Source organism: Spinacia oleracea, chromosome 1 (assembly GCF_020520425.1).
Source record: "Spinacia oleracea cultivar Varoflay chromosome 1, BTI_SOV_V1, whole genome shotgun sequence".
Taxonomy (NCBI): domain Eukaryota; kingdom Viridiplantae; phylum Streptophyta; class Magnoliopsida; order Caryophyllales; family Amaranthaceae; genus Spinacia; species Spinacia oleracea.
In genome coordinates, this window is record NC_079487.1 from 111,168,424 (window position 1) to 111,194,052 (window position 25,629).

Here is a 25,629-nt window from a genome sequence, read left to right on the forward strand (position 1 = left end):
TGGTATATTTCCTCTGAGTTCTACATATCCCTCTGATGTGTGACAAACTTCAATACCAAGGAAGAAATTTAAGAGACCTAAATCTTTGATGCTGAAAGTGTGATGAAGATGAGTTTTGAGAGCACAAATGGTAGCCTGATTGGACCCTGTGATGATAATATCATCCACATATACTGCCACTATAGTGATGTCACCAGTGTCATGTTTAATGAAGAGAGAATAATCATTCTTAGATTGTTTAAAACCTTGAGAAGTGAATTCATGAAGCAATCTAGCAAACCATTGTCTAGAAGCTTGTTTTAGACCATAAAGTGATTTAGTCAGCTTGCAAACATGACCATGAGGGGCAGTAACACCTTCTGGGACCTTCATGTACACCTCCTCATCAAGATTTCCATGTAAAAAGGCATTATTAATGTCTAGTTGGAACAATTTCCAACCCTTACTGGCAGCCAATGAGATTAAACACCTGACTGTGGACATTTTGACTACAGGAGAGAATGTCTCATGATAATCTATACCAAACTTCTGAGTGAAGCCCTTGGCAACCAACCTAGCCTTATATCTTTCAATTGTTCCATCAGCATTCTTTTTAATTCTGAAAACCCACTTACATCCAATTGCCTTTTTACCCTTGGGAAGAACAACAAAATCCCAAGTATGATTTTTATCCAAAGCTGTGATTTCCTTTTCCATAGCTGCTATCCAGTTGCTGTTTGTTGCTTCTTCTGAATAAGAAGTAGGCTCAATCAATTCCAACTGTGCAGCAATGAGTGCCTTTTGTTTGTCAGGTAGACTATCATAGGCCACAAGATTACACCAATGTCTTTTTGGGGGAGGACAGACATAATCTTTGAGATGAGATGGTGGTTGAGTTTGTCTAGTAGACCTTCTGGAAGGTAGAATAGGAAATTCAAGAGAATTAAAATGTGGAATTGTAGCTGTAGGAGGTGAGTTTGGAAGGTTAGAAGAAGGAGTGGTGGAGATAGGAATTGAAGAATGAGAGGAGTGTGAAGTAGGAGAATCTGTGTTTGTGTCAGAAGTTGAATTAGAAGGTTGATCAGATGAGTTTTGATCAAAGATGGGATAATGTGAGGAATCTGTAAAATCTGTATGGATGGGAAGAAAGAATTTATTTTTGTAGGTTTGTGTTGGTGCAGAAGAGAAGTGAAAAGGAAAATGTTTCTCATGAAAAACAAGATCTCTAGAAGTTGTAATTTTGTGTGTAGCTAGATTAAGGACTTTGTAAGCCTTTTGATCTGATGGATATCCTAGAAAAACACAAGGGTCTGCTCTAGGTTCAAACTTGGACCTGTTAAGTTTTGGAGTTGTGATGTAGCACAAACAACCAAACACTTTCAAATGAGAAAGATCAGGTTTCTTATGAAAGAGCTTTTCATATGGTGTACAAAATTGTATGCTCTTTAAAGGCATCCTGTTAATAAGATATGTAGCTGTAAGTATGCACTCACTCCAGTACTTATCAGGCAAGTGAGATTGAAAGAACAAAGCTAGCCCTAGCTGTCTCAAGTAAGTGTTTATGCTTCCTTTCTACAACACCATTTTGCTGTGGTGTGTAACTACAACTCTTCTGTTGTAAAATGCCTTTAGATAGAAATAGTTCTTTCATTCCTCCTTCAATCAAATCAGGAGCATTGTCTGATCTAATATGCTGAATTTTAAAACCAAACTGTGTTTCAACATAAGAAAGGAATTGAGTCATAATCTGCAATGAATCAGTTTTATTTCTCATAAGGTGAGTCCAAGTCATCCTTGTATGATCATCTACAATGGTGAGAAATTGATTGCACCTAGCTGTATCAACAATAGAGTATGGTCCCCATACATCAATATGTAACAACTCAAATGGTCTAGTGGTTTTGATACAACTAGTTGGAAAGGGAGACCTAGACTGTTTAGCTAATGGACATATTTGACAAAATGACTCTGCTAAACATCCTGGTACATCAACTCCATCTAGATTCTTTATTTTTCCAAATGACATATGTCCCAACCTAAGATGCCAAAGTTTGGCTTCCTATACAGCTGCTGATCCAATGGTTGAGAGTCCATAGTTATTGTGAGAGAATTGAGTGTCTGAAATCATCAAATCTTCATTGAATCTGTACAATCCCTTATGTAACCTACCAAGCAGAGTATGCTTGCTCTTGGAAAGGTCCTGAAGAACACAGTCATAATTTGTAAAAGAAACAGAACAACCAGCATCACAACACAATTTAGACACTGAGATCAGGTTGAATTGAAACTCTGGAACATGCAGCACATCCTTGAGAATGATATTTGGACCTAAGTGAACAATTCCTTTATGTTTGACTTGTAATTCAGTGCCATCAGGAATAGTGATTGTGTGCTGATATTTACTCACAGTTTCAAAAGAATCAAATAAAGATAGGTTTGAACACATATGATCACTTGCACCACTATCTAAAATCCAATTTCTCTTAAAATTAGCAGATAGACAGAAAATACCTTTGTGCTGTGAGGTAGCAGCTAAACCAAGTGAGTGAGATCCAGAATTCTCAGGTTGATTAGCAATTTGATTGTTGTTCAGATACTGCATTAACTGGCTGTATTGTTCTTCAGTGAAGGTAGCATGAACTACTCCTGGTTCTCTTTCAGTTTGTGTTTCCTTGAGAGAGTAATCATCTAGTGAAACTGCAGCTGCAACTCTCTTTCCTTTGTTCTTGAAGTCTTTAGGATAACCATGTAGTTTCCAGCATCTATCAATAGTATGATTCTTCATTTTGCAATGATCACAAAACAGGTTGTTTCTAGTTGTATTCCTGAATTGATTTGCATTGCCTCCATTCTGAAATCCAGCACCAGAATTTGAAACATACTGAGGTTTGTAAGGTTTGTCAAACCTTCTAGCATTGAAAGCTGTAGATTCTGGATTAGGTTGATGTTTGACATCATGCATCTCTTTCTGTTGCTCTTCTTGAAGCAAAAGACCATATGCTTTAGAAATTGTAGGCAGAGGATTCATCATTAATATTGTGCTCTTTGGATGCTCATACTTCTGATTCAGTTTCATTAAAAACTGAATTAGTCTTTGATTTTGTTGAGTCTTGAGAAGCTGTTGTGTCAATGTGCAAGCTACAACCAGTACACACACATGTAGGCAAAGGTTCCAAACCGTCTAACTGATCCCAAAATAGCTTGATCTTGGTGAAAAAACTAGCAATTCCTTCATCCTCTCCTTGAACCAACTCACTCAACTGTTGTTGTACTGCATACAACTGAGGACCAGACTCTCTGCAATATCTGTCAGCCAATTCCAGCCATATCTCTCTTGCAGTTTTGAGGTACAAGACACTTCTTGCTATCTTAGGCTCAAGAGATGCCAACATCCAAGATATCACCAAGTCATTACATCTGCACCACAATCTGTAATTGGTGGAGTTTGCTGCTGGTTGATTCAAGGATCCATCAATGAAGCACAATTTGTTTCTTGCTGACAACGCAATCATCATAGACCTTTTCCAATCATTAAAGTATTGTCCCTCAAATTCAATGCTCACCAGTTTTGTGGCATTCAGATCACTATTGCTTAGATAATAGGCAGAGTTAGGATTTAGTGATTGATCTGTTTGCTGATCTGCAGGCATCTTGCAATTGAATTTTCTAGAAGAAAACTAAGAAAAGAGTGATTGAAAAACTTTGAACTAAGAAAAGAATGATTGAAAAGCTTCAATTGATTCAACAATTGAACGAAAAACAGCAGGATCAGTTGATCAACTACTCTGATACCATGTTAAAATCAACTTCACAGTTGATGTTTAACCTTGATTGTCTACTGACAATCTGCACAATGACAGAAAGAGAGAGAGAAAGAGAAAAGTGTTTGATGAAATCATAAACTGATCTTATTGATTGAATCATAATTACAGAATGATGAGTTTATATACACTGAATGCTACGTGGTCTAACCAATCAGATGCCAGCAATCCTACACATCAGCATTAATACAGCTCTAACTGATTATTACAATGCTAACAATAAGCTAACAGAATTCCTAGAATTTAGGGGAGTTAGTTGAGCTGATTCCTTCTAGAAGCTTCGTGCAGTAAGAGTGGTTGCTTGTTGGCTTGTATACTGCATGATGATGTTGTATGGTGAATGAATTAGAGGCTGCAGTAGGAGTATATACACCAACAATGAGATATTCCAACTTTAGCCTAATTTACCACTCGAATTCTATCTTTGATCCTGTTTTTGCTATTTGTAGTTGTTATAATAGAAGAGGGGATTAAGGAGGAAACAGAAGGTCATGAACATATGTCATGCGAGGTTTCATCATAAAATTAGTTGGTAATAGGAGGAGTGATCCACGACGTGAAAGACAATATTCACACTTACTTCCTAATAAATCCCCCCTTAAGAGTAAGTTACTCTCCCCTTGTACGGAACGAGCTAACGCACCCAACCCTAGCCTCTTAGGACCAACAAACGAGCCAGAACCAGAACAAGTCCCACAAACAACGATGTTTAACACATGGTGCAATAACCTAACTAACCAAAATCCCATCACTAATACCAATTTGTTATAACCGATGGGGGAATTAAGGAGGAGACAAACACCCATTAGAATAGTCCAGGTGAGATTTCATCCTAAAACCAATTGACAATATGAAGAGTAGCCCATTTAGATTGTAAACTAGAATTCTTTTGCTTCACCGATGTGGGACACAATACTTACATTTACTTTCTAACGACAGTTTGCATGACATATAAATTCCATCGAACGCTCTAGATGTGCCAAGGCATTGTACCTAATTTAGTAAGTTTCTCGTTAGATGGTATATATACGGAGTGGATAGTAGGTTATAGTGAAGTGAGATTTTTTTTTTTTTTTTCTTTTCTTTTCTGTATGCACCATTTTTAGCTTATGGTACGATGACAACTTGGTAACAACTCAAGTTACCAAGTTTCATCTAGCTGAAATTTTGGAATACTTCTTTTAACATAGTTGGAAATATTTTATGTTGTTGTTATATCATATTGCAATATAAAAGATGGTATACAAGAAGATATAAGCTAAGAAATGTACGTCTTAGAGATATTGAAGCTATCTTCTTCCATTAATCAAGAAATGATACAAAATGAAAAAAAAATTGTGTTGAAAATAGATAAATTGAATTTCCTATAAAGACCTTATGAAATTGAATTATTTCGTACGTTTATTGCAAGTTCGATCAAAACTTCCTTCGCCATTGAGATTTGAACTTGATCACACAACTAGCAAAAATCATAATACAGCCCGTATCAATTAGCAAAAATTGTATTAGTAGAATCCAATGTTCCCAAATTAATTCATATAGTAGAATATCCAAAACTTGTCAAAAAGATCTAAAAGATCTTGAAAATGCACTTCCAAGTCAATTGGCAAACCATAATGCGCCAAGAAAACCAATGAATAGACGGCAAAATGTGGAAGCAACCCATCACCCATGGCCATGGCCCATTGGTTATTTCAATGATATGATAACATAACAAGAGTGGGGACTAATCGACTATGATAGGCTTTACCAATGTTGTTTGCACATATCACATATCACCCTCATTAGTCCAATCAGACACATTATTATTATTTTAGGACTTTACCCTAATTACTTCATATTCAATTGGTTAGTTAGCATTCACAAATTCTTATTTACAATGGGTGTTTACAATAAATATTGTACACCGAAATATAAGTTAACTCAAAAAACTTAAAAGTTAAGCATATATATGTAAAAGTTATCTATTTTTCTGTGATAAATTTTTTCATTTTAGTAAAACTTATTTCTTCAAACTAACTAATAATGTATAAAATTAATCATTTAACCCTTTAAAATATTTATCAATCAAATTTTTTTTACTAATATAAAAGTTAATCAAAACTAGGTTAAAGTTACAAAAAAAAGGGTTAAGTTATCTTGGTGTACAATAAATTGTACACCTTGTACACACAAGACCTTTTGGTTAACATTTCATTCACGGGTCATTACTCATTAGGACTCATTACCCTTGTCTTTAGGAATTTCTGTACAAGTTATGCAACATTAATTTCATTAACTTGTTTTTTTATGCAAAATAGTTTTTTCGAATATGAGGGCTATCGTGCAACAGGCTCTCGGTGTTAACCATTAAGCCAAGATATGATTGGTAATTTTATCAACTTGTGGACCCTTTTGTAACCATTACAATTTTTTAGGCTTATATAATTACAAACTAAATCCTTTTGAAGGGAGTATAATCGAATATTTAAGTAGTACAGAGTATGATTAGACCAAATTTTAAGATTTGAGTTTAGTTGACGTGACATGTGATTCACCTAGCTAGTTTGAAGATTAGATAAAACAATTGATAATATTGAAGTGTGTGAGTCTTCACGAAGTCTTAAATTAACTCTTGAAAACCTAAAACTCATCTTTATACTCGATGTGTGAGTTAAATAAAATAATATGCTTTATTAATTGAGAGTTCTCAAATGAGTTTAAGTGGTGAAGAGCTAAATTTGGTTGAGCCTGAAAGATTCTTAACAATAGTTTATTTATAAAATATTAGTGAAATGATGACATGGAATATATAAAAGTCTTAAGATAAGATTCCCTCATACTAGTTTGATTTATAAGTCGTTTTTTGCAAGTTGAACGTAAATACATATAATAATCTCTATTATATAATTTAAGTAAAGAGGTGAGGTTATTTTAGTAAATCCACTTTAGTGTTCCCCTTGGATTACTAAAATACCCCCCACACTTATAGAATCTTCTATTACTTTACTATATACTAAAAGAGACACCGGAAATGACACGTGTCAATTCCTGGTGTGATTTTTTCCTGCCAAAAATCCTTTTCCCAAAAAATTTGTATATGTTTTATTTTATTTTTATTTTCTACCTTTTTAAAACTATTTATGTATGGAAACAAAATTTAGTTTATTAATTATGGCAATAATAAATACGACGTAATAATAATTATTCTAAATTGGTAATATTTTAGTCAAATTGCTATATTAATAATGTAAAATATATCACTCAATATTTTGGACAAATTACCATATTAGCATTTTAAATATGCATATTAGATGAATAAATTTAAACGAGTATGTTAAAAATGTTATAACTATGCAGTAGTTTGGGAAATATTCAGTTAAATATTTGTGAAAAAAATGATCAAAATTCGTGCATGCACGGGATCTAATCTAGTAAAGAATATAATGACAACCTACCCAATAGAAAAAGTCCAAAGAAGCATTTTAATCAATTTAGCCCCTTAAATAAATTCTTACCATTTTAATCCATCTGTTTATATGCGTTCGACTCTATCTACCTTGTATGTTTCTTATATTCGCACACATTGCATTTATATTATATTTTTTACATGTTATTTTAGATTTAAATGTAATAACACAAATCTGTTTCTTATATTCGTACGCATCGCGTGCATATAAGACTAGTGTAACAAAAGTCATCTAAGCATCGATGAAATTTACATGTCATTTTAGTATTACACTTGTACATTTTTTTATAAGCATTGCCTCTGAAAAGTAGGTCTTTTATGAAATTACCATGTAAATAAGATCGTTAATGACAATATTAAAAAGATAAATATTTGATTAGAAAGTATAACTATTTGATTGGGGAGTATAAAAGAGTAAAAGATGATTATTTATAGCTTGTTTGGTAATTTAAATGAAAAAGTGAAGAAAATGAAATGTGTGAAAATCTGTGAAAATCAACTAGTTATATTTTTCCAGTTTAATTTTCAGTTCAAGTGAAAAGCATGTGATATTCCAACTTTCCCTTTTTTCGTAATAATTAGCCAAACAAATTAAATTTAAAGATTTCTACATAATTCTACAAATTTACTTTTCTACAAATTTTCATAGTTTTACTTTTCCTCACATTTCCAAGTTAACTTTGTTTCCCACCATAGTGTTAATCACAACGTGCACTACAAGAATTTGTATCTTTAACGACAACCTAATTACGACGGGTCAAAAATCCCGTCGCAAAAGCCTTTTGCGACGGGGCTAACAACCAAACAATGACGGGAATAACCGTTGGAAATGTCTTTTACGACGGGTTTACGACGAATTTACGACGGGATTTCTATTAACGACGGCCCCCTTTTATGACGGGTTCGCGACAGGAAATCCCGTCGTTAATCAACGATTATTGGCCTTTCGCGACGGGATTTCCCGTCGTTAATAGTACAATTTCTTGTAGTGGTGCAACTATTTTATTTAAAAGTAGAACTATTTTAGACATAGTGGAAACAAGAAGCACTGTCTTAGACACAATTAGCTCAAGTTTTCCATTCGCAATCATTCAAAGACGATAATATGTTATGTCTGCTTAGTGCAAATATTTTGTTGAGCATTTTATAGTGCTCTTAATCTCTTGGACTTCTTAAAGAGAAACATGACATTCAACCAAATTAATTAAAGCCATGCAAGTACATACTATTTCTTTCTCCTTCCCTTTTCACTCACGCATGTACAAGTACAAGTACAAGCTATTCTACTACTTATACGTTGTACCTTAAACAACTAAATTTCATGTCGAACAAGTATAGACAAATTCCAATCAAGTTCAGTAACTTCAAATAAGATTTCAAAAGGTTAAAACACTCCTAGATCTTATAATAGAAAACATAAGCATACAATCTAAAGCTAATTATCGGTTTAACCATTTCAGTAAAGCCACCAGGATGTCAGATGTAACTTCCTAACACGAACAAACTGAAGAAACCGGATGTTGGCTTCCATAGTTCCATAATATGTTAAGTTAAGTTGATTGAAGTTAAGTTAAGTTAAGTTAAGTTTAAGTTTAAGTTTAAGTTAAGTTAAATTAAGTTCAGTTCAAGAGTATTCAGTTCAGTTCAGTTCAGTTCAACTCTAAAGAACAGGGCCTACGTGGAGGTGGGAATACTTAACACGAGCGGCCTGATTAAAGTTGATCGTGAAATATATGACTCACTCAGGCTACGTAATGTCATGTGGGTGGATCATATGATCACCAAGCCCAGTTAGCCCACTCCTTTTTCAGAACCAATGTCTAATGGCCTCAATTTGGTAATGATAATACGGAGTACAGAACTATTAATCTTTGTTGCTAATCTTTCGTCAACACGTGTCTAATACTGTCGTAGACATGGTCATTCACTAGGGTTGCAAACTATGAACTCTTTTACCGTGCACCCAGTATGGAGCATCGAGAACGAGGCCTTGAAGCGCAACTAATTTTCCTTCCATTAGTTGCGCTTACACAGGAAGAATACTACTCCGTACAAAGTAACCATTAACCAAGGACATTTACATATAAGATTAATATTAAAATTAAAAAGACAGTTCTTGTTTCTGTTTTCCTGTTCCACTAAACCACCAACCAACACGACAACTCTTTTAATAAATTTGATTTAACAGTGAGCATTAACATACAATTATCAAAAATGGTTCAGCGACAACAAAATTTTGGTAGCACTAAATAAAATTAACATTATATCTCATAGTACTCAATATAAACAGGAAACATCATAAAGCATAGCGTTTCTTAGTGCACACAACAATTCAGGCATGTCAGATTTCAGATTTGATTAATTGATTTGAAGTAATCACGTCCAGTTTTGAGCACAAAATTGATAAACTGGGATAATGGACTTATTTCCTGCTAGTTACAGGAAAGTGAAGGATTCACATTTAACGAAAATCAGATACGTAAAGACTAAAGAAGAATAAACCAAGCTTATGAGCTTATTTTTGCTACTCCAAGACTTCTGGAAATTATAGTGATCCAATCTGAAACTCAGTAAGGCATATCATCATCAGTTTTCTCCGAACCCATAAAAAAATTAACCAGCAGTAGATTCTATAAGGTCTCCTATGCTATGGAGATACCCCGAATATAGGACATGACAGAATTCAGAGAACAATGATTAGGGGGCCGTTTGTTTAGTGCGATGAAAAGAAAGGAACCAACAAAAGAAAAGTAGAGCTTCAAAGAATGAGAAGATGTGGCTGACTAGCTGATTGGTACTCCAGTGATCTCCAAACTGAGCATGAGGGAGTTCAAAACCCCTGTCCCTTTCCTGTCTACCCAAACCAAACGGCCCTAGTAGTAGTAGTAGTAGTAGTAGTAGTAGTAGTAGTAGTAGTAGTAGTAAAATCAGAAACCAATCTGAAGGCTTAAATCACAAATATAAGTCACAGGAAAACTAGTATGCAAAGACATCATTCCAGTCGGCAGAAGTTCATTGACCGAAGAACGGGGTTAGGGTGTTGTCATTTACCGGGTTACCCATGCAAAGGGTTATTCATTCTCAAATCCTGCAGGACAAGGGTCGATGGGAAGGCAAAAAAAAAAATCTGTTTACCTTTCTAACAAATATACTTCTTAGAAAGGAGTCAAAGGATCAATCAATCCCAAAAAAAAGTACAATAGAAGAGGAAATGGCGAATGCTTTCCATATGCTGTAGACTTTCAGAAATGCTGCTTAAAAAATGCCTTTCCCAAATCGAATATTTGGTCATCTATTTCTATTTACATGACATAGTAATACATCCTTAGGAGATACCACAAAGTTGGCATTTCAGAAGGGAACTAAATAAAGAATGTGATGAATTCCAGAAACTGGTAATGCAGAACATTTACAAACTAAACAATAAAGAAGATGAACACCACCAGGAACAATATTAAAACACCAAACAGTTTGATAAGCAAGGACCTGTTTGAAGATATGCGGGTCAGATGTTTCAGTAAAGCACTGTGAGCTCCTTCTACATTGGTCAGGGATTCTTCCATGTTATCATCAATCCTAGAACAAAAGGATAATTAGAAATAATAAACCAATTTAAAAGTCAAATTTTATGCAAGTGGTTGAACAACATGGATGACCAGACAATGGGATTGCAAGCGACCTAGAGATTCTCATGTACAGACATACGACGAACAAAACATTACAAGCATAAACTTAGTTTGTATAAGATGATGATTACAGTCACAAGACCAACCTAATGGCGAGCTCCCCCTGATGTACCAACATTGTACCCAGATGTGTAAAGATCCCACTTAATTCTGAGATTGTAGATTCCACATTCTGAAGATCAGTGGCAAGATTTCGTGAATAACTCTCTTGCTGAGGAGCAACCTGCTGAAGCATAGACATTTCCACGTTGTTGGATGGTACAGTCTCAGTACCCAACCTCCGCCTGCCACATAAAGATCCAATTAGAAGTAGTTTATAACTAGTTAATGGAAGTCACTGCAGTAGATTCTTCAATCTAAAGTAGTACACAACTACGAACTTGCTTCAACAACATACTAATCATCTGGTACTGAGGTATCCAAAAAGGCCAAATTGATAAAAGTGGAAGTACATGAAGACATCGTAAAAGTTAGTATCAACTTTAAACAACCTAACAAAGACCAATCTAAAGCTGGTTAAAGAAAATACCTAAGTTGGCTCCCCGCTTGGACTCCACTTGATGGTGTTCTGCTGGGCAAAGCACATCATGATTAGAGAATGAGGCCTATAACTAAATTAATGTCTACAACAGATGCAATGCAAGATTGTTGTAGAGAAATGTAATGGCGTTATAAACAAACAAGCATAGTGGTTTTGGATAAAATTACTGACAGGGTAGTTTGCACACTTGTAGGGACATTTGATGAATTTGACCAGGGAGGTGGCTCTGTTATGGGTTTCTGAAACGGGTTATCTCTTGATGCATTAGCCGAAAATAACTGTTTCCTAGTTTCGTGGGCCTTGATATTCTGCATGATAGAAGACAACAATAAGTCATCTAAACAAATAACAATAAAGCATAGCAGCTACTTGTAAACTTCCACATACGACGTGCCTCTGTTCTAGCGGTCAATACTTCCTGGAACTGCTTTGTAACGGCCATTAGTCTGTTTTTTATGTCATCACATATAGCATTTGCGTGAATGGCCTTATCATCTGAATAATTTTTAGCCATTTCCATGTTGTGAAGATTTTGTAGATCTGCAACTGCTACATTCAATGCTGTAATATCGTCTTTTATCAAGGCTGTTAACTCTTGTATCTCCACTGTAGGATCATTAAACATTGAAGACTTTTTTGCCACTGAAACATTATGAAGAGGGGGGAGGAACATTAGACATGTATGTTTTTGGTGATTTAGTATTGCCAGCATAAGGCATAAGTAAGGTAAAATGAGGAAGGTGCAATCAAGCTTAAAAGGTCAACTTTTTAAGGCCATGAGAAGTGCTAACCAAGTAGAATGTAAGATCAATTGTTAAATAATAAGTATAGGACTTGGTAACAAATAGCAAGGGTACGAAAAGACTTGAAACATCTCTGTACAATAGCAAGTATGACGTAAACATGACCACGGACAGGGTCATGGGAACAAGACACTAATTAATATTACCTCTCTATTACAAATATCATAAAGTCCTTGCAAACTATTGCATACAGAAACATAAAGTCCTTGTCAGAATCAAACAAATATTTCTCTGAAACATTCTTACCGCTTTCTACATGGTCTCCCATACAGAAAATCCCACCCTAGATGAAACAAACACACATGCTTGCACGGAAGTACTCTACAATCAGCAGTTATCAAAATGTACATAGAATCACAAGAAATCAAGAACACTCCAATCAGTGTTAAAAGTCAAACAACCTCTTGCCTTTCGAATCAAGCCTGCCCGAAAATGGTCTGAGTATGATTGCTACTGTTGCTGTTGTTTTGTCTAAAGCCTCTGTTATAACCAACATAAACTATATTGCTCATTCATATACACCACAAGTCCACATCACATACTGTCAACACTGAATTCATCAAAATTATAACTTTCTCAGTGTTGACATAAATGAAAGCCATACTATTTGGACTTCAATAGAGTGTCAGGCATAGTTAAGGATCCAAGAATCTGACATGGCGCACTCTTAACTTGAAGATAACATTACACTATAAAAACGTCCAGAGTTATGACATGGAGTTATGGACATGGGAATAAGGCAGGAAAGTATTGCATTTTCTATTTTTTGCCAAAACTAAAGTGTGAATACGTAATTGGAGCATCATGTCACATGCTGACTTAACCAAGTAATCAGGTATCTAGCAGTCTGACACAAATATTGAGTGACTACCAAACCCTAAGAGTGCTAGCTAGGTGTTAAGAGTATATGCAAAGTTAAAGAGGATATTAGAGTAGCACTACACGATGATAGCTGGCTGAATAAAAAAACATACACAAAATTACAGGAATATATGCAAAGCTGATGGGGTAGAGCAAAAGATGCACTGGAGTAAGTTGGTCTGGAATCGGTTTTCTACACCGAGCAAAGATTCATAGTTTGTATTGCTATCTTGGGAGGTTGCAAACTAGGCAACAATAGTTCAAATTGCACTTTAGTGAAACTGACAGTTGTGGTATTTGTGGTTAGGATAGTGAATCTCGCAGACATTTGTTCTTTGAATGTGCATACAACAATCAGTGTATTCAGAGGATCAAACAATGGCTTGGGATCAGGGCTATGGCTAATGTTTTCTATTTCATTTTGAAATGTATCCAGTGAAGAGCAAGAAGATATCAATTCTGGAGAAAAGTTGCAATAGCATATGTAGCCGCGACATTGTGCACAATCTGGAATGTTAGGAATGAAGCTTTATGAAGTTACGAAATCCTAATATTAACGTAGTAATTAAGGAGATATGGAGCATAGTGAAGCATAGAATTAATTGTATCTTAGGTAAAAAGGTGCCGCAAGTTGATAGAGCTTGGTTTGCATCCTTAGGATGGACTAAAAAGAGAGTCCCATTATGATTAAAAAAATAAAATATGATGTTCAACTACTAAGGGGTCGGTTGGTTCAACAAATTGGAATGGATTCTCATACCATGATGGTATGGATTGAAATCCCTTACCAATATGGATTTGTTTGGTTCAACATCGGAATGGGTTCTCTATCCTATTTCTATTGTTTGGTTCACTCTTGGAATGGATTTTGTTTTATGTATCTAATTTAGTGTTTTATTCAAAAAAAGTACTTTTTTCAAAATAATACTTGCATATATAGTTTCAGTTTTTCTCCCCACTAACCGTTCAATACAAAACTATCTTATATAAATTTAAAAAAAAAAAATTGAAACAATGTATTTCATAAAAGTTAAAAATAAAAGTTAGGCAAATCATTGTTTTCTTCCAAACGCAGAGCCTATAAACTCTTGGGTACATTTGTCAAACAACATTAGAGCAGCCGTTGTGATGCAAATCATTGTCAGAGTAGAAAGAACTCCGTTTCAATGTGGCTCACATTTTCTCTCCTCTCCAAAAAAAAAAAATCTGACATCTTTTTAACAAGACACAATCACGCCGGAAAAGATGACGGTCACAGGTGATGGGTCGCCGGATTCAGAGGTGGTGGGCAGTCGGTCGTGGACTCGGAGGTGGTTGTCAATTGGGTGACGTTCAATTGTGGATGTCTCCTCCCTCGCATCTCTCTTTTGTGAATTATGTTTGTAACTTGAGGGGAATGGATTGTGAATTTTGGGGTGAGAGGTGGATATGAGATTCCAAGGGGATGGAGAGGAGTTAGAACCCCTCTGGTTTGAGATTCCACACCAAAAAGCGTCAATCAAACAATAAAATGGATGGAATGGGTTCTAACTCCATTCCAATATGCCCAACCAAACACCGCCTAAGTAAGTTGAAGGAAAAATTGAATATTGTAACGCTACAAACTACTCATATTACCTCAAGACACAAATTGACCTACTTAATTAGGCACTGTTCTGTTCCACTGATTTCAGACAAAATAAGTTCAGATAAGTTCAGTTGATTTAAGTTTAGATAAGTTCAGATAATATAAGTTCAGAAAAAATAAGCTTTTTCCAGACATTGTCACACACAGATAAGTTTGTTTCAGGCAAAATAAGTTTCTTTTTCAAATAAAGTTCAGTTAAGTTAAGTTCAGTCAAAAAAATCGAATAGAATGGAGCCTTGCTTTATTAACCTTTGTTCATATCAATTCCAAAAAATCCTCAAATAAGCATTAGTCCTTTACAAACTTGAATGAGCAAACTGAGTATCCAACCTAAAATAGTGAACTACTTATATCAGCTTACATCTCCGAATCCCCAATCAAAATAATACTCCCTCTTTCAAAAGACTACTACCAGAATTCAGACACATTGTAAAGTTAGTAACATTTAGAAATCCAACATGATTTTGCCCAAATTCCCTTTGTAATAATTGTCTCCCCTCCCATCATATATCCCTCCATGACCAAGAGAAGGTATCTCGAAAATCCAATTCAGAGTTATGACCTGTGTTACATAGAAACCGGAAGCCGAACTGGAGAAGCATAGAAACACACTATATTCGTACAATTAGGAAAACTCTAGCTTAAAATCTAATACCTCCTTGTTTCAAAATACTTGCAATTAAGCTCCGCGGCACTCATTGTAAGAGAAATGGGAAATAGACAAATTGATCAAATGTTAAGGTTAGTAAGGTTTTAAGTTCATATGTTAATCAAATATTTTACTCCTTTTTCAATCCTAAGCACAAATAAGATCAAGTTCATCCAAATCTTGCAAATCAGTCAGTGCATAATTTTAAAACAACCTCGAGTTTCTTGGCATCAGAAAATCAAATTCAGTACGATTTCTATTTAGCAATCACATAATTCAAAATCAATTGAGTTGCAAGTGGGTAAAATTAGGGTGTTATGAATGATGATTACTTTGGGAAAGGCGGGAGACTTTTCGATTAGCTTCGTGAATACGCAACCCGATTCGAGAAGCCATCGTCCTGAACTCGGATCTCGTGGACGATGAGGATGTTTGCTCCGCTGATTGAATCGCCGTTGACGGGTGAATTCCGGCGGAACTGACGGCGGAGATGCCACCGATCTTCATCAATGTTTCTGATAATGATCGGAACTCCGACGTACGATCTCGATATGATGTAATACCGAAGGCAGCCATTGAATACAAGGAGTTTGGAATTATTTTTTTGGAGGGAGACTGATTTTGGTGGGTGTTTGGGGAAAGGGGAGTGGAAGTTGGTGTTTCTCTTCCTTAGGCTACCTGGCTACGTTTGTTTTGACTATGACTGGCCAGTGGTCACGAGCCCACGAGTCTTGTCGAATAGTAACATGGCTCGGCTTGAATGGATTAAAAGTTAGTTAGAGCTCGAGTTGAGTTGCAAGCTGAGGGCGGAGAGCCCCATCTCAGATTTGTGTTTCCAAACACAAATTCGAGAGCTAGGCGGTAATTTCACCATTATTTTGAAATTTTTGATTACCATATTTGATAAATGAACACCATTTTTTATCTTTTGAGTACTATTTTTGAACTTTTAAATACCATTTTTGAACTTATGAATACTATTCGAACTTATTTTCGTCTGATATGTCTTTGTAAAAACATATATGAGATGGGAAAATACTTCCGCTTGCAAGCTTGACTCCATAAAACATGTACCACTAATAAACTATCTAAATTGATTAAAATATGTCCTCCTCTCAAATAGTCAAACTCTAGCCTCCTTTAGCGAATTTTGAAGGGGGCTTTTCTCAATTTTTAGGCAAATTTTTGTTACACCGTATTTCATTTGATTTTTCTTTTAGTTTTTTTTTTGGGTGTTATAATAATGATTTATCCTTGTGCAATGAACTTTTCTTCCTCAAAAGGCAGGGTGTTTCTTTTCCTTCGAGAAATTTTTCACTTAGGTTAATGTAGATACCACATTGATTTCCTCTCTTTTAGTATATTATATAGATGATTAATTGGCTAATTTGCTAATTGTGTTTTGCACAAATTCAAAATTTTACTACGTCGTATTTTTAATTTGTATCCATATTTTATCAATCACACATAACAAATATCAGTTCATTAAAAATATTTCATATTTATAATATTATTTACGAGTAATTTACATTGAGTAAACAAATTTGATTTCATTTGTGCATTGCACGGGTCCTAAGTTAATTGATTTAATATCCTACGAAATATATTTTGTACGCCGTATTTATTATGAAGAGTATAGTAGTATTTTATTTATTTATTTTTAAACCAAGACATCTTTTCGATGCTATATATGTCCACTCCCTTTGTGGATGACATCGACATGCAGATTTTTTTTCGGCAAAACCCTTTGGCTGACATTAACTTGAAAGCACAAATTACAATCTCTTTAATCTCATTCATATGACCTCCTTTGCAAGCATCAATCAAGATGTTGGGACCAACAACTTCTAGACCAAATAACCAAATTATTCTAGCAAGATCTTTACTCCAGTCAAATTCCTCCCTTAATACCTTGCAACGGTGTTGTAGGTTATCCATTGGGTCGATTCTTCTGCTTTCCACAACCTCTGCAAGACCCTCTTCCAAATAGTGTGCTTTCAAATACAAACGGTTACGTCTGTTGGGTGACTGACTCAACATGGAACGGCAAGTCCTCTCAAAAATAGTCTTAGTCAGCCTCATTCCTGACTTTAAGCCAAGACATGTTTTCGCTGCTGCTAATATATTTTATTTTCGCTGCTCGTGAACATTTGCTCACTTCATGTTGAAGGTACAAAGTACATAGTATGAGAACCATGTATATAGGGTTTGTGTACAATATATCCTAGGTCTGAGTTCTCCTCTTCTATTCTTAACGCCGTTTCAGATAATACGTACTACAAAAACATGTAGAAATGTTTACGGAATAGTAGCTTTAATTTACTTACATAGTTAGATAAATACGGTAAAGTTTGTTAGTGTATTTAATCTTATCATTTGAATAAATGAATTCATTCAATCTTATCATCTCGTAAATGATAGTTTTCGGTTTTAATAATGAAGCTTTTGGAGATCCGCTTAAACGAAGATTTTGGGTGGAAAAACTAAAAGTAAAATTAATCTATTAGGATAAGGTAAAGTGAGAAAAAATATGGGGTATTAAAAAGTATAAAAGTTTTTTTTTAAGGGTTTTAATGCATGTTTTAAATTAATTAACCTAAAAACCAATAATTTCAGATTATTTATGGACTTTTAAAGTATAATTATGTTGCTGAAAATTTAATAAATATTTGATTAATTATAGTTTATTAATTTTTTATAAGAGGAGATTTCTAATTGCTAGTTGAATTTGATTCCCACTAGCTACCAACAATAAATCAAGACATATCCAATGATATGAACCATAATTGTCTAATAACTCTAATTGAACAAAATCAGCATTTTACCTTGGTAATATCCATGCATTCAAAAAAACATTCTCAGTGACTTCTCCATAATCTTTGCAATAACAGGACATGTGTCTCTGCGAACTGTCTCAATGCTTTTAGCATCAAACATAAGTTCTAGTTAACATTAAAATGAGTCAAACAAAAATAATGAAAAATGGAAAAAGGAGGAAGATAACGGAGAATGCGACAAATGTCATCGATATAGCTGTGGTTTGGGTAGGTATAGACAGACTATATATGAAACCATTATAAAATACCCATTCCTTTAGTTGAGAGTTTTCATCAAAAAGTATTCTTCTTTATTCTCATACATACAAGCAGGTCATAGTTTTGTTCAAACACTTAATTGGTTTGTCTATATTATGATTCCATATAAAGTTCATGTACGTCCTAATTGCGATACTAAAGTTGAATATCCCAACCTTAATTATCGGGGTCATATTCGATTCATACACAGAATTAAACGTCTACATCGAAATTGACCCAAAAAAAAGTTAAGTATGGCCAACTTAAAACCAAGTTTCATGATAAGTTAATCGACAATAGACTCGAACCGACTTTCAAATGTTTTCTTACCCAAAAGACACAATCCAAGTATTCTCGCCTTCTCAATCCTCAATTTATAGTAGATCCAGGGGTGGATGTACCTTGTACATTGGGTAGACATTTGTCTACCCAGTTTTTTAATTGAAAATCATTTTAATAGGCTGAGATTTATTTTTTTTTAAAAAAAAAACACAAATTTGTTCAATCAATTGAACCCATGAAATCGAAGGAGATAATAGTATAACTATATTTCTTTACTAACCACTCCAACATCTTGCCTTTATGTTTATTTGTTGCAGATTAGACATATAAATCTTATTTTTATTTGGACAAGTATTTAAAATTCTATTTTTTTTTTCATTTTTTCATTTTTTCCGATTAATTGGGTTTGTCATTGCGTACAACTACTTTGTTGAATCTCATATTCTCATCTGATTTTTAATTTCTACTTCTTATATTTTAAAGTTTTGTTGTTATTTGCGTATATAACACGGAGTACTCCGTATAAATTTATCTTGTATAATCTTTAAAATCTTAGAATTTATAAAATAACGGTGAACGGTGAAATTGGTAAATTTTATATAGACCTTGTAATTAGTACTCCGTAAATTGTCATTTTTATTGTATCATTTTTTTTTTAAAAATTGTAAATTTTATTTATTTCTAAAAGTGTCTACCTTGTTTAAAAATCCTGGACACGCCACTGAGTAAATCCGATCTACCCTTCTACCTCACAAGTCACGACTAACAAAATTTGTTGCACCAAAAAAGAACAAGACACAAATTTGAAGGCCCAAATGTATCTTCATTTTCATCCAATAATGAACCCTTTTGTTGGTCGTTAATCGGTACAAATTTACAACTCCAAAATCGAAATGTGTCCAAGTTCCATTAAGGGCATTAAGCCATTAACCATTAACCATTAACTTTTAGGCCCAAAATCAAATATACGACATCTCAACCGTCCGATCTAGGTCATTTGCCAAGTTTCTCTTTCCTCTTTCTCCAGAATATATAAACCCTACCAACCGCTTTCATCTTCTTCCTAGCGCCAAAACATTTCTAGGGTTTATCACGTTAGATTCCTTTTTCCTTAGTCCAGCAAAATCTACCGGAGGTTAAAGAGGCGGCACCGTTTCGCTGTCCGCCTTGACAAAGCCGTTCTCACAGCTTTGCTTGGCCCTCGATTTTGTTTAAATCCACCAACAAAATCAAGACAGTAACCCTAATTTTCCAGATTTGTTCAAAAGTTTGAAAACACCATTTATCAACAATGGCAGTGAAACCAACCAAGGCTGAGAAGAAGATCGCATACGATCAGAAGCTATGCCAACTCTTGGACGAGTACAGCCAAGTGTTGATCGCATCCGCCGACAATGTGGGTTCGAACCAGCTCCAGGGTATCAGGAGTGGTCTAAGAGGTGACTCTGTTGTTTTGATGGGGAAGAATACTATGATGAAGAGGTCTATTCGTCTTCATGCTGAGAAAACTGGCAATGACAACTTGCGCAAGCTTGAGCAGTTGTTGGTGGTATGCTTTTTTTCTTCTTACCTTTGATATTTTTTCACGGTTTTCTTATGTTGCATTTGTTTGGAATTGATGGAATTTGATGGATTTTTTTGGATGTGAGCAGGGAAATGTTGGGCTTATCTTTACCAAGGGTGATTTGAAGGAAGTTAGGGAGGAGATTGCCAAGTACAAGGTATTAATTTAAATTGATTCTTGTTTATTTAACCTAGTTTTAATTGGTTTTTAGGGTTGTAAGTATGGTTTTTGATGTGATGCCTTAGAATTGGGTGTTCTTCTGTATAGAATGTAGTATGTATTGATTTGTCCGCTGAATATTATGCTTAAATGTTACTGTAAACAAATTATTTGCAAGATGAATGTTATGATTTAGAAGTGGAAATGATGTTGTAAACATGATTGTTTTTGATATAGCAGCCAAACATTATCTTGAAATATGATAGAATCCGATGGGCTAAAAGGCCTGTGTTGTACATCTGGGCTCAGCTGATTACACCATCTTAACCTACAAGATTTCCCTGACCTCCCTGGAATCCCTGCGCTTATCAAAGTCCAGTTTCTCGGCCCCTGCTGGTCCACTGGCTTCACCAACGTTGCATCCTCTTGTTGGGTCCATGACCCCTTCACCCTGTCCTTTACGACAACGTTTTGGACGTTGTTCTGTGTTCCCATTGATGAAAATTTATGGAGGTTTTCTATTCTTTTTCTAATGTATATTGAGAAAAACAATGGATTATGGGAGGTTTATATGAACGGAGGAGAGAGAAAAAGAGAGGGAGTTATAACTGCATTGCTGCTGGTGTGGGGGTTGTAGTTTTTTTTGGTGTAACTGAATTTTATTTGTATTAGAATTAACGGCAAATTTTATGGTTAGTTGGTTAAATTCTTATGTTTTCAATTGCTTAATTAATTCCATTGCTTACCAAATTCCGAAACTATGGCAGTTAGAAACTCTCCCTCCCAATTTGAAAAAAATTTAAGTCCACTTATGGCAAAGGTGTGATTTTTATGTGATCTGGTATGATACTCAACTTCTTGAATATTGACTGCTACATTGTACACATTGTATAGACAATTAGATATAAGACCTTGATGACTATTTAAGGTTAGATTGTAGCTGTCGTTTTAATTTAAGATTAAGAAAAAGTTGGTATAACAAAATGAAGAAAATGTAGCTTTGTATGTCTACATTCTGTTTGGGGTGTGATTACTACTCTTAACTTACAATGTTTGATTGGTGATTACGTTTTTATTTTTTCAGTTAGTTTTTCAGTTACAAGTTCCTATGATTCCTAATTCATGGATTAAAATTAGTGATTTTGCTCTGCTGTCTGTATGGAATGAATTCAATTGTTAACGTTACTTGGTGGTAATGAATTCCACCGAATTGATACCGCTTGTGCTGTAACAGTTTGCGTTACCCACATCAATAAAAAAAATAGGAGACTACAAAGCTGATCATGAGTATTTCCATGGCTTGGCTTGGCTTGGGTAGTTGTGTTTTTCTCTCCCCTCCCCCACTCACTATTATACTGGTAGTACTTCAGAATTTTGAACTATCAATTCATTATGTAAAAGAGGTCAATAGAAATGGTATATATTTTCAGGTCTATCTGCAGATTTTTTAATATTCATTGAGGTCTAATAATTTTGGTCAAATCAATTTCACCAGGTACTAGATGAACTGTGATTATGTTGAGAGTTTACCGGTCAAGTAGAGCCTTTGCACATAAATATTGATTTCCTATTTGTTAACCAACTTCCAAGTGATAATAGTATTCGTATATGAAATTCCTTTCCTTGTAAACAACTACTCTGTAGAAATACCAAACAACTAATAAAAGCTACCACTATTCTTACCATTTCCCTTTCTTATTTGCTTCCAGTCCACTCTATTTTCAAGAATCATACCAGTAATGCACTTAGTATGGATGTGATATTGTGATGTTTTAGGTCCATCATTGGGTTTAAGATTGGTGGCTGTGTTTCCTGCAAGTGTAGTTTTAAATCAAATTTGTGCTCAACTTCTATGGATGTGATATTGTGATGTTTAAGGTCAATCATTGGGTTTAAAACTTGGTTGTGTATGCTGCATGTGTGGTTTTTATTCAGTGTACTAGATGCTATTTGGGCTCAGTTTGTGGCATATAGAGTTCAATCCCTTGTGGTTAATTTGAGCCTTATGCAACTAGGTTGGTAGCTTGTGTAGAATTGCTGATTTAAATAGCTTCTGAATGCGGGTGGTAAAATAAATTCTTCTAAGAGGATTTATAGATCTCTGTTTGGTACATTTTGCTATTGGTTAGTGTCTTGTTTATGTTTGATAGACAATGTGGCTGCGCTTTTGTCATGCCTTCGTTTTGTTTTTTGTTGCCTGGTTTTCCTGATTTACTTTAGCTGCTTAAATAATTTAAAGTGCAATTGCCCTGCTGCAGCAGTGCTACTGCTCTCAGAAGGTTAACTGGTAGACATTGTTATAATGTAGCAGTATATGTTTGTACAAATTTGATCTGTGCTTTGTTTTGTTACTTTCCATGTGTGTTTGTCCTAATTAATTATATGACGTGTGCAGGTTGGAGCTCCTGCTCGTGTTGGTTTGGTTGCACCAATTGATGTTGTTGTCCCACCTGGCAACACTGGTCTTGATCCCTCCCAGACATCTTTCTTCCAGGTTTGGCCTTTGTTGTTTATTCTGTCCCTCTTGCTTATAAGGATGACCGCATGCTGACTTATGCTTGTCCTCCTTTCAGGTTCTTAACATCCCCACCAAGATTAACAAGGGTACTGTTGAAATTATCACTGCTGTAGAGCTTATCAAGAAGGGTGAGAAGGTGGGTTCGTCTGAGGCAGCTCTTCTTGCCAAGCTTGGAATCAGGCCATTCTCATACGGTCTGAACATTGAGTCAGTTTATGATGACGGGTCTGTGTTCAGCCCTGAAGTACTAGACCTGACTGAAGATGACCTTCTTTTAAGGTTTGCTACTGGTGTCTCGATGGTGACTTCTCTTTCCCTTGCCATCTCATACCCAACCCTGGCTGCTGCTCCACACATGTTCATCAATGGGTACAAGAATGTTCTTGCTATTGCCGTTGCAACTGATTATGACTTCCCCCAGGCAGAGAAAGTCAAAGAGTACCTCAAGGTTTGTGGTCTGATTGTATATTTTAGTTGTGTTTCTTGATGTTCCCATATGTCGATATACCGTCACGAAACATCTCCCTATCCTGGTGCTTATAAATTTGGTGATGCAGGATCCTAGCAAGTTTGCTGTTGCTGCTGCTCCCGCTGCAGGTGCTGCTTCAGCTGCAGGTGGTGCTGCTGCTGCTGTGGAGGAGAAGAAGGAAGAGCCCGAGGAGGAATCAGATGAGGAAATTGGTTTCAGTCTGTTTGATGATGAATAGGTTACTTTTATGTTCAAATCTGTTAGTTGGGAGTTATGTCTCTAAAGATTGTTATGTTTAATTTTGATAGCAACAGTTGTTTAATAGAATGATGGATCTGTTTTATGGTTAAATCGATTCCAGTTTATTGTTTTGTTTAGCTGTTTACCTGACTTGTTTCTGTGCTGTTCATCATGATTGTTGGTTTTAAATCTTGGATGGTTTCCGGAGTAGTGGTTATGGAGAGAGTACCCTGATTGACACAAGCTACACACCATTTTCCACTACCTTCCCACATTGTTTCCGACCACCTTTCTCACCTACTTAAAGGAAAATGGGAGAAGATGGTGAAGATTGAGGGGAAGAAAGGAGAGGGAGGTAAGGAGGAAAGAAGGAAAAGTGGGTTTCCTCCCTTTCAAATGGAAAAAGGTTTTTCATTTTTAAAAGAATAATGGAAAAATGTTTTCCATCCCTTACCCAACCAAACAACGTAAAATGATTAAAAAGGGGAAAATCGTTTTCCATGAAAATGTTTTACGCCCTACCAAATAGAGCCTTAGTTTGTTCAGTTTTCATGATGGTCACGTAGTATAAGCTTAAAACTGTGTGTAACAATCATTTCCGATTTGAATTTCTTTTTGTAGAATTGGTGCTAATCTTGGAAAGGAATAATATACTCTATATGAGCAGCAAGGAATTGTGGCTTCTTTTCGGTTAACTAGAACGTAGTATTAGTTCTCGACTTTCTCATTCTTGTTAATTTTGACCTTGACCATTAATTACTCCGTATAATATGAAAGGCCATTGCTAGATTAGTGTTTATGAAAGTGGATATTACTTTGAACGCTTTGAAAGAATGATAAGCAAACCTATTGAACGCTTTGAAATAGGCCCCAAAGTGAATCTAACAAAGATGTTTTATGGTGTGTGGGATGCGAATGAGCTATAAGGATAATGCAATTAACAATAATTTTGAGCTATCTGTACAATTTCGTCATCTTAAACAACTACATCTTATATGGAAAAGTGGAATCAAGTACATGTGAAAGAGAATATAGTACATGAGAAAGGAAAAGTGGAATCAAGTACATGTGAAAGAGAATATAGTACATGAGAAAAGTGGAATATAGTACATGGGTGGATTTTTCAATTCAATTTTAATTAATATAGTACAAAGATAATTTTAGGACGCTCGTTTAGAAAAGCAGGAAGATAATTTTGAGACGGAGGGAGTAGGCCATAATATCTTTTGTAGTCGGCGTGACAGAGTCGACAAAGATTTGTAAGAAATTTCCCAAAAGGTTGACTTTGGTATATTTTTAATTCTGAGATTTACTATAGAAAGTAAGTTGGACTAGCAACGTGATGTATGGGTAATTTGACCAACATGGAAATTCAAAGCACAAGTTGCGTTGATTGTGGATTGTGGATGAGTAGCATAAAGAAGAAATGTTTTGTTTCTTTAGGCCTAAGGCTTAGGTATAGCATTAAAGCTTCTTACCTAATCTACACCTTATACAATCGGACTTTTGACCTGATTCTCAAGTATTATCCCGTTACTTCGTAACACTTTTCTATCAGATATTGTAAGACTTTTTTGGAGATTGGAAGAAAAATTTTCTAGTCATCAAGTGGGGGTATCCCTCAAAAAAAAAAAAAAAATTCAAGTGGGGGTATATTGAACACACTTCCCCTTTGCATTTTTATTAAGTACTCCGTATTTTAATTCATTATGCAAATTATTTTGCTTTAGGCAATAGTATAAATAATTTAACACCTTATCCAATTTTCCTGATACTCTATCCATCTATACCCACTAACCTCCCTTAAATATATAAGACCCCCATAATTTAGTTAGTCAATTTAAAATCCACTTACTATCTAAGTTGGCTTTTCATGGGCCCAGCATAAATGTCATGTTGAGGAAAACC

General features: G+C 35.2%; 3 protein-coding genes across 4 annotated transcripts; 1 reads left to right on the top strand and 2 right to left on the bottom strand.

Annotated features, from left to right (window-relative positions):
• Positions 1 to 10,448: 10,448 nt before the first annotated feature.
• LOC110802197 (syntaxin-31) lies at positions 10,449 to 16,115 on the bottom strand. 2 transcript variants are annotated; one of them, XM_056839778.1, is made up of 6 exons: positions 15,748 to 16,115; positions 11,870 to 12,117; positions 11,647 to 11,783; positions 11,464 to 11,505; positions 11,021 to 11,218; positions 10,449 to 10,824 (listed from the first exon to the last, which is right to left on the bottom strand). In XM_056839778.1, exons 1-6 carry the CDS (start codon positions 15,989 to 15,991, stop codon positions 10,665 to 10,667), a joined length of 1,029 nt encoding a protein of 342 aa, XP_056695756.1. In that variant the 5' UTR covers positions 15,992 to 16,115; the 3' UTR covers positions 10,449 to 10,664. The 2 variants fall into 2 exon arrangements, with proteins under 2 accessions (XP_056695756.1, XP_021863324.1); XM_022007632.2 differs by having other exon boundaries at positions 11,464 to 11,502; positions 15,748 to 16,102.
• A 548-nt stretch (positions 16,116 to 16,663) lies between these two features.
• Positions 16,664 to 17,497, bottom strand: LOC130465611 (elongation factor 2-like). The gene is made up of 2 exons (XM_056834444.1): positions 17,160 to 17,497; positions 16,664 to 16,715 (listed from the first exon to the last, which is right to left on the bottom strand). Exons 1-2 carry the CDS (start codon positions 17,495 to 17,497, stop codon positions 16,664 to 16,666), a joined length of 390 nt encoding a protein of 129 aa, XP_056690422.1.
• Positions 17,498 to 19,534: 2,037 nt separating this feature from the next.
• LOC110802200 (60S acidic ribosomal protein P0-like) lies at positions 19,535 to 23,858 on the top strand. Its single transcript, XM_056839783.1, has 5 exons — positions 19,535 to 20,320; positions 20,424 to 20,492; positions 22,890 to 22,988; positions 23,068 to 23,460; positions 23,570 to 23,858. The coding sequence occupies exons 1-5, from the start codon at positions 20,063 to 20,065 to the stop codon at positions 23,717 to 23,719; spliced, it is 969 nt and encodes a 322-aa protein (XP_056695761.1). The 5' UTR covers positions 19,535 to 20,062; the 3' UTR covers positions 23,720 to 23,858.
• The last annotated feature ends 1,771 nt before the right edge of the window (positions 23,859 to 25,629 follow it).

What these genes read in the sequence shown, in the direction of transcription:
- LOC110802197 (XM_056839778.1), bottom strand. Translation starts at nt 15,991, where the DNA reads ATGGCTGCCTTCGGTATTACATCATATCGAGATCGTACGTCGGAGTTC. An exon ending in TATTGACCGCTAGAACAGAG is followed by an intron (nt 11,784 to 11,869) that starts GCACGTCGTATG and finishes TCTATCATGCAG; the next exon opens with AATATCAAGGCCCACGAAAC. An exon ending in CAAGCGGGGAGCCAACTTAG is followed by an intron (nt 11,219 to 11,463) that starts GTATTTTCTTTA and finishes TTTATGTGGCAG; the next exon opens with GCGGAGGTTGGGTACTGAGA.
- LOC130465611 (XM_056834444.1), bottom strand. Translation starts at nt 17,497, where the DNA reads ATGAGGCTGACTAAGACTATTTTTGAGAGGACTTGCCGTTCCATGTTG. An exon ending in AAGTTAATGTCAGCCAAAGG is followed by an intron (nt 16,716 to 17,159) that starts GTTTTGCCGAAA and finishes AATTTCTCGAAG; the next exon opens with GAAAAGAAACACCCTGCCTT.
- LOC110802200 (XM_056839783.1), top strand. Translation starts at nt 20,063, where the DNA reads ATGGCAGTGAAACCAACCAAGGCTGAGAAGAAGATCGCATACGATCAG. An exon ending in AGCTTGAGCAGTTGTTGGTG is followed by an intron (nt 20,321 to 20,423) that starts GTATGCTTTTTT and finishes GGATGTGAGCAG; the next exon opens with GGAAATGTTGGGCTTATCTT. An exon ending in CCCAGACATCTTTCTTCCAG is followed by an intron (nt 22,989 to 23,067) that starts GTTTGGCCTTTG and finishes TCCTCCTTTCAG; the next exon opens with GTTCTTAACATCCCCACCAA.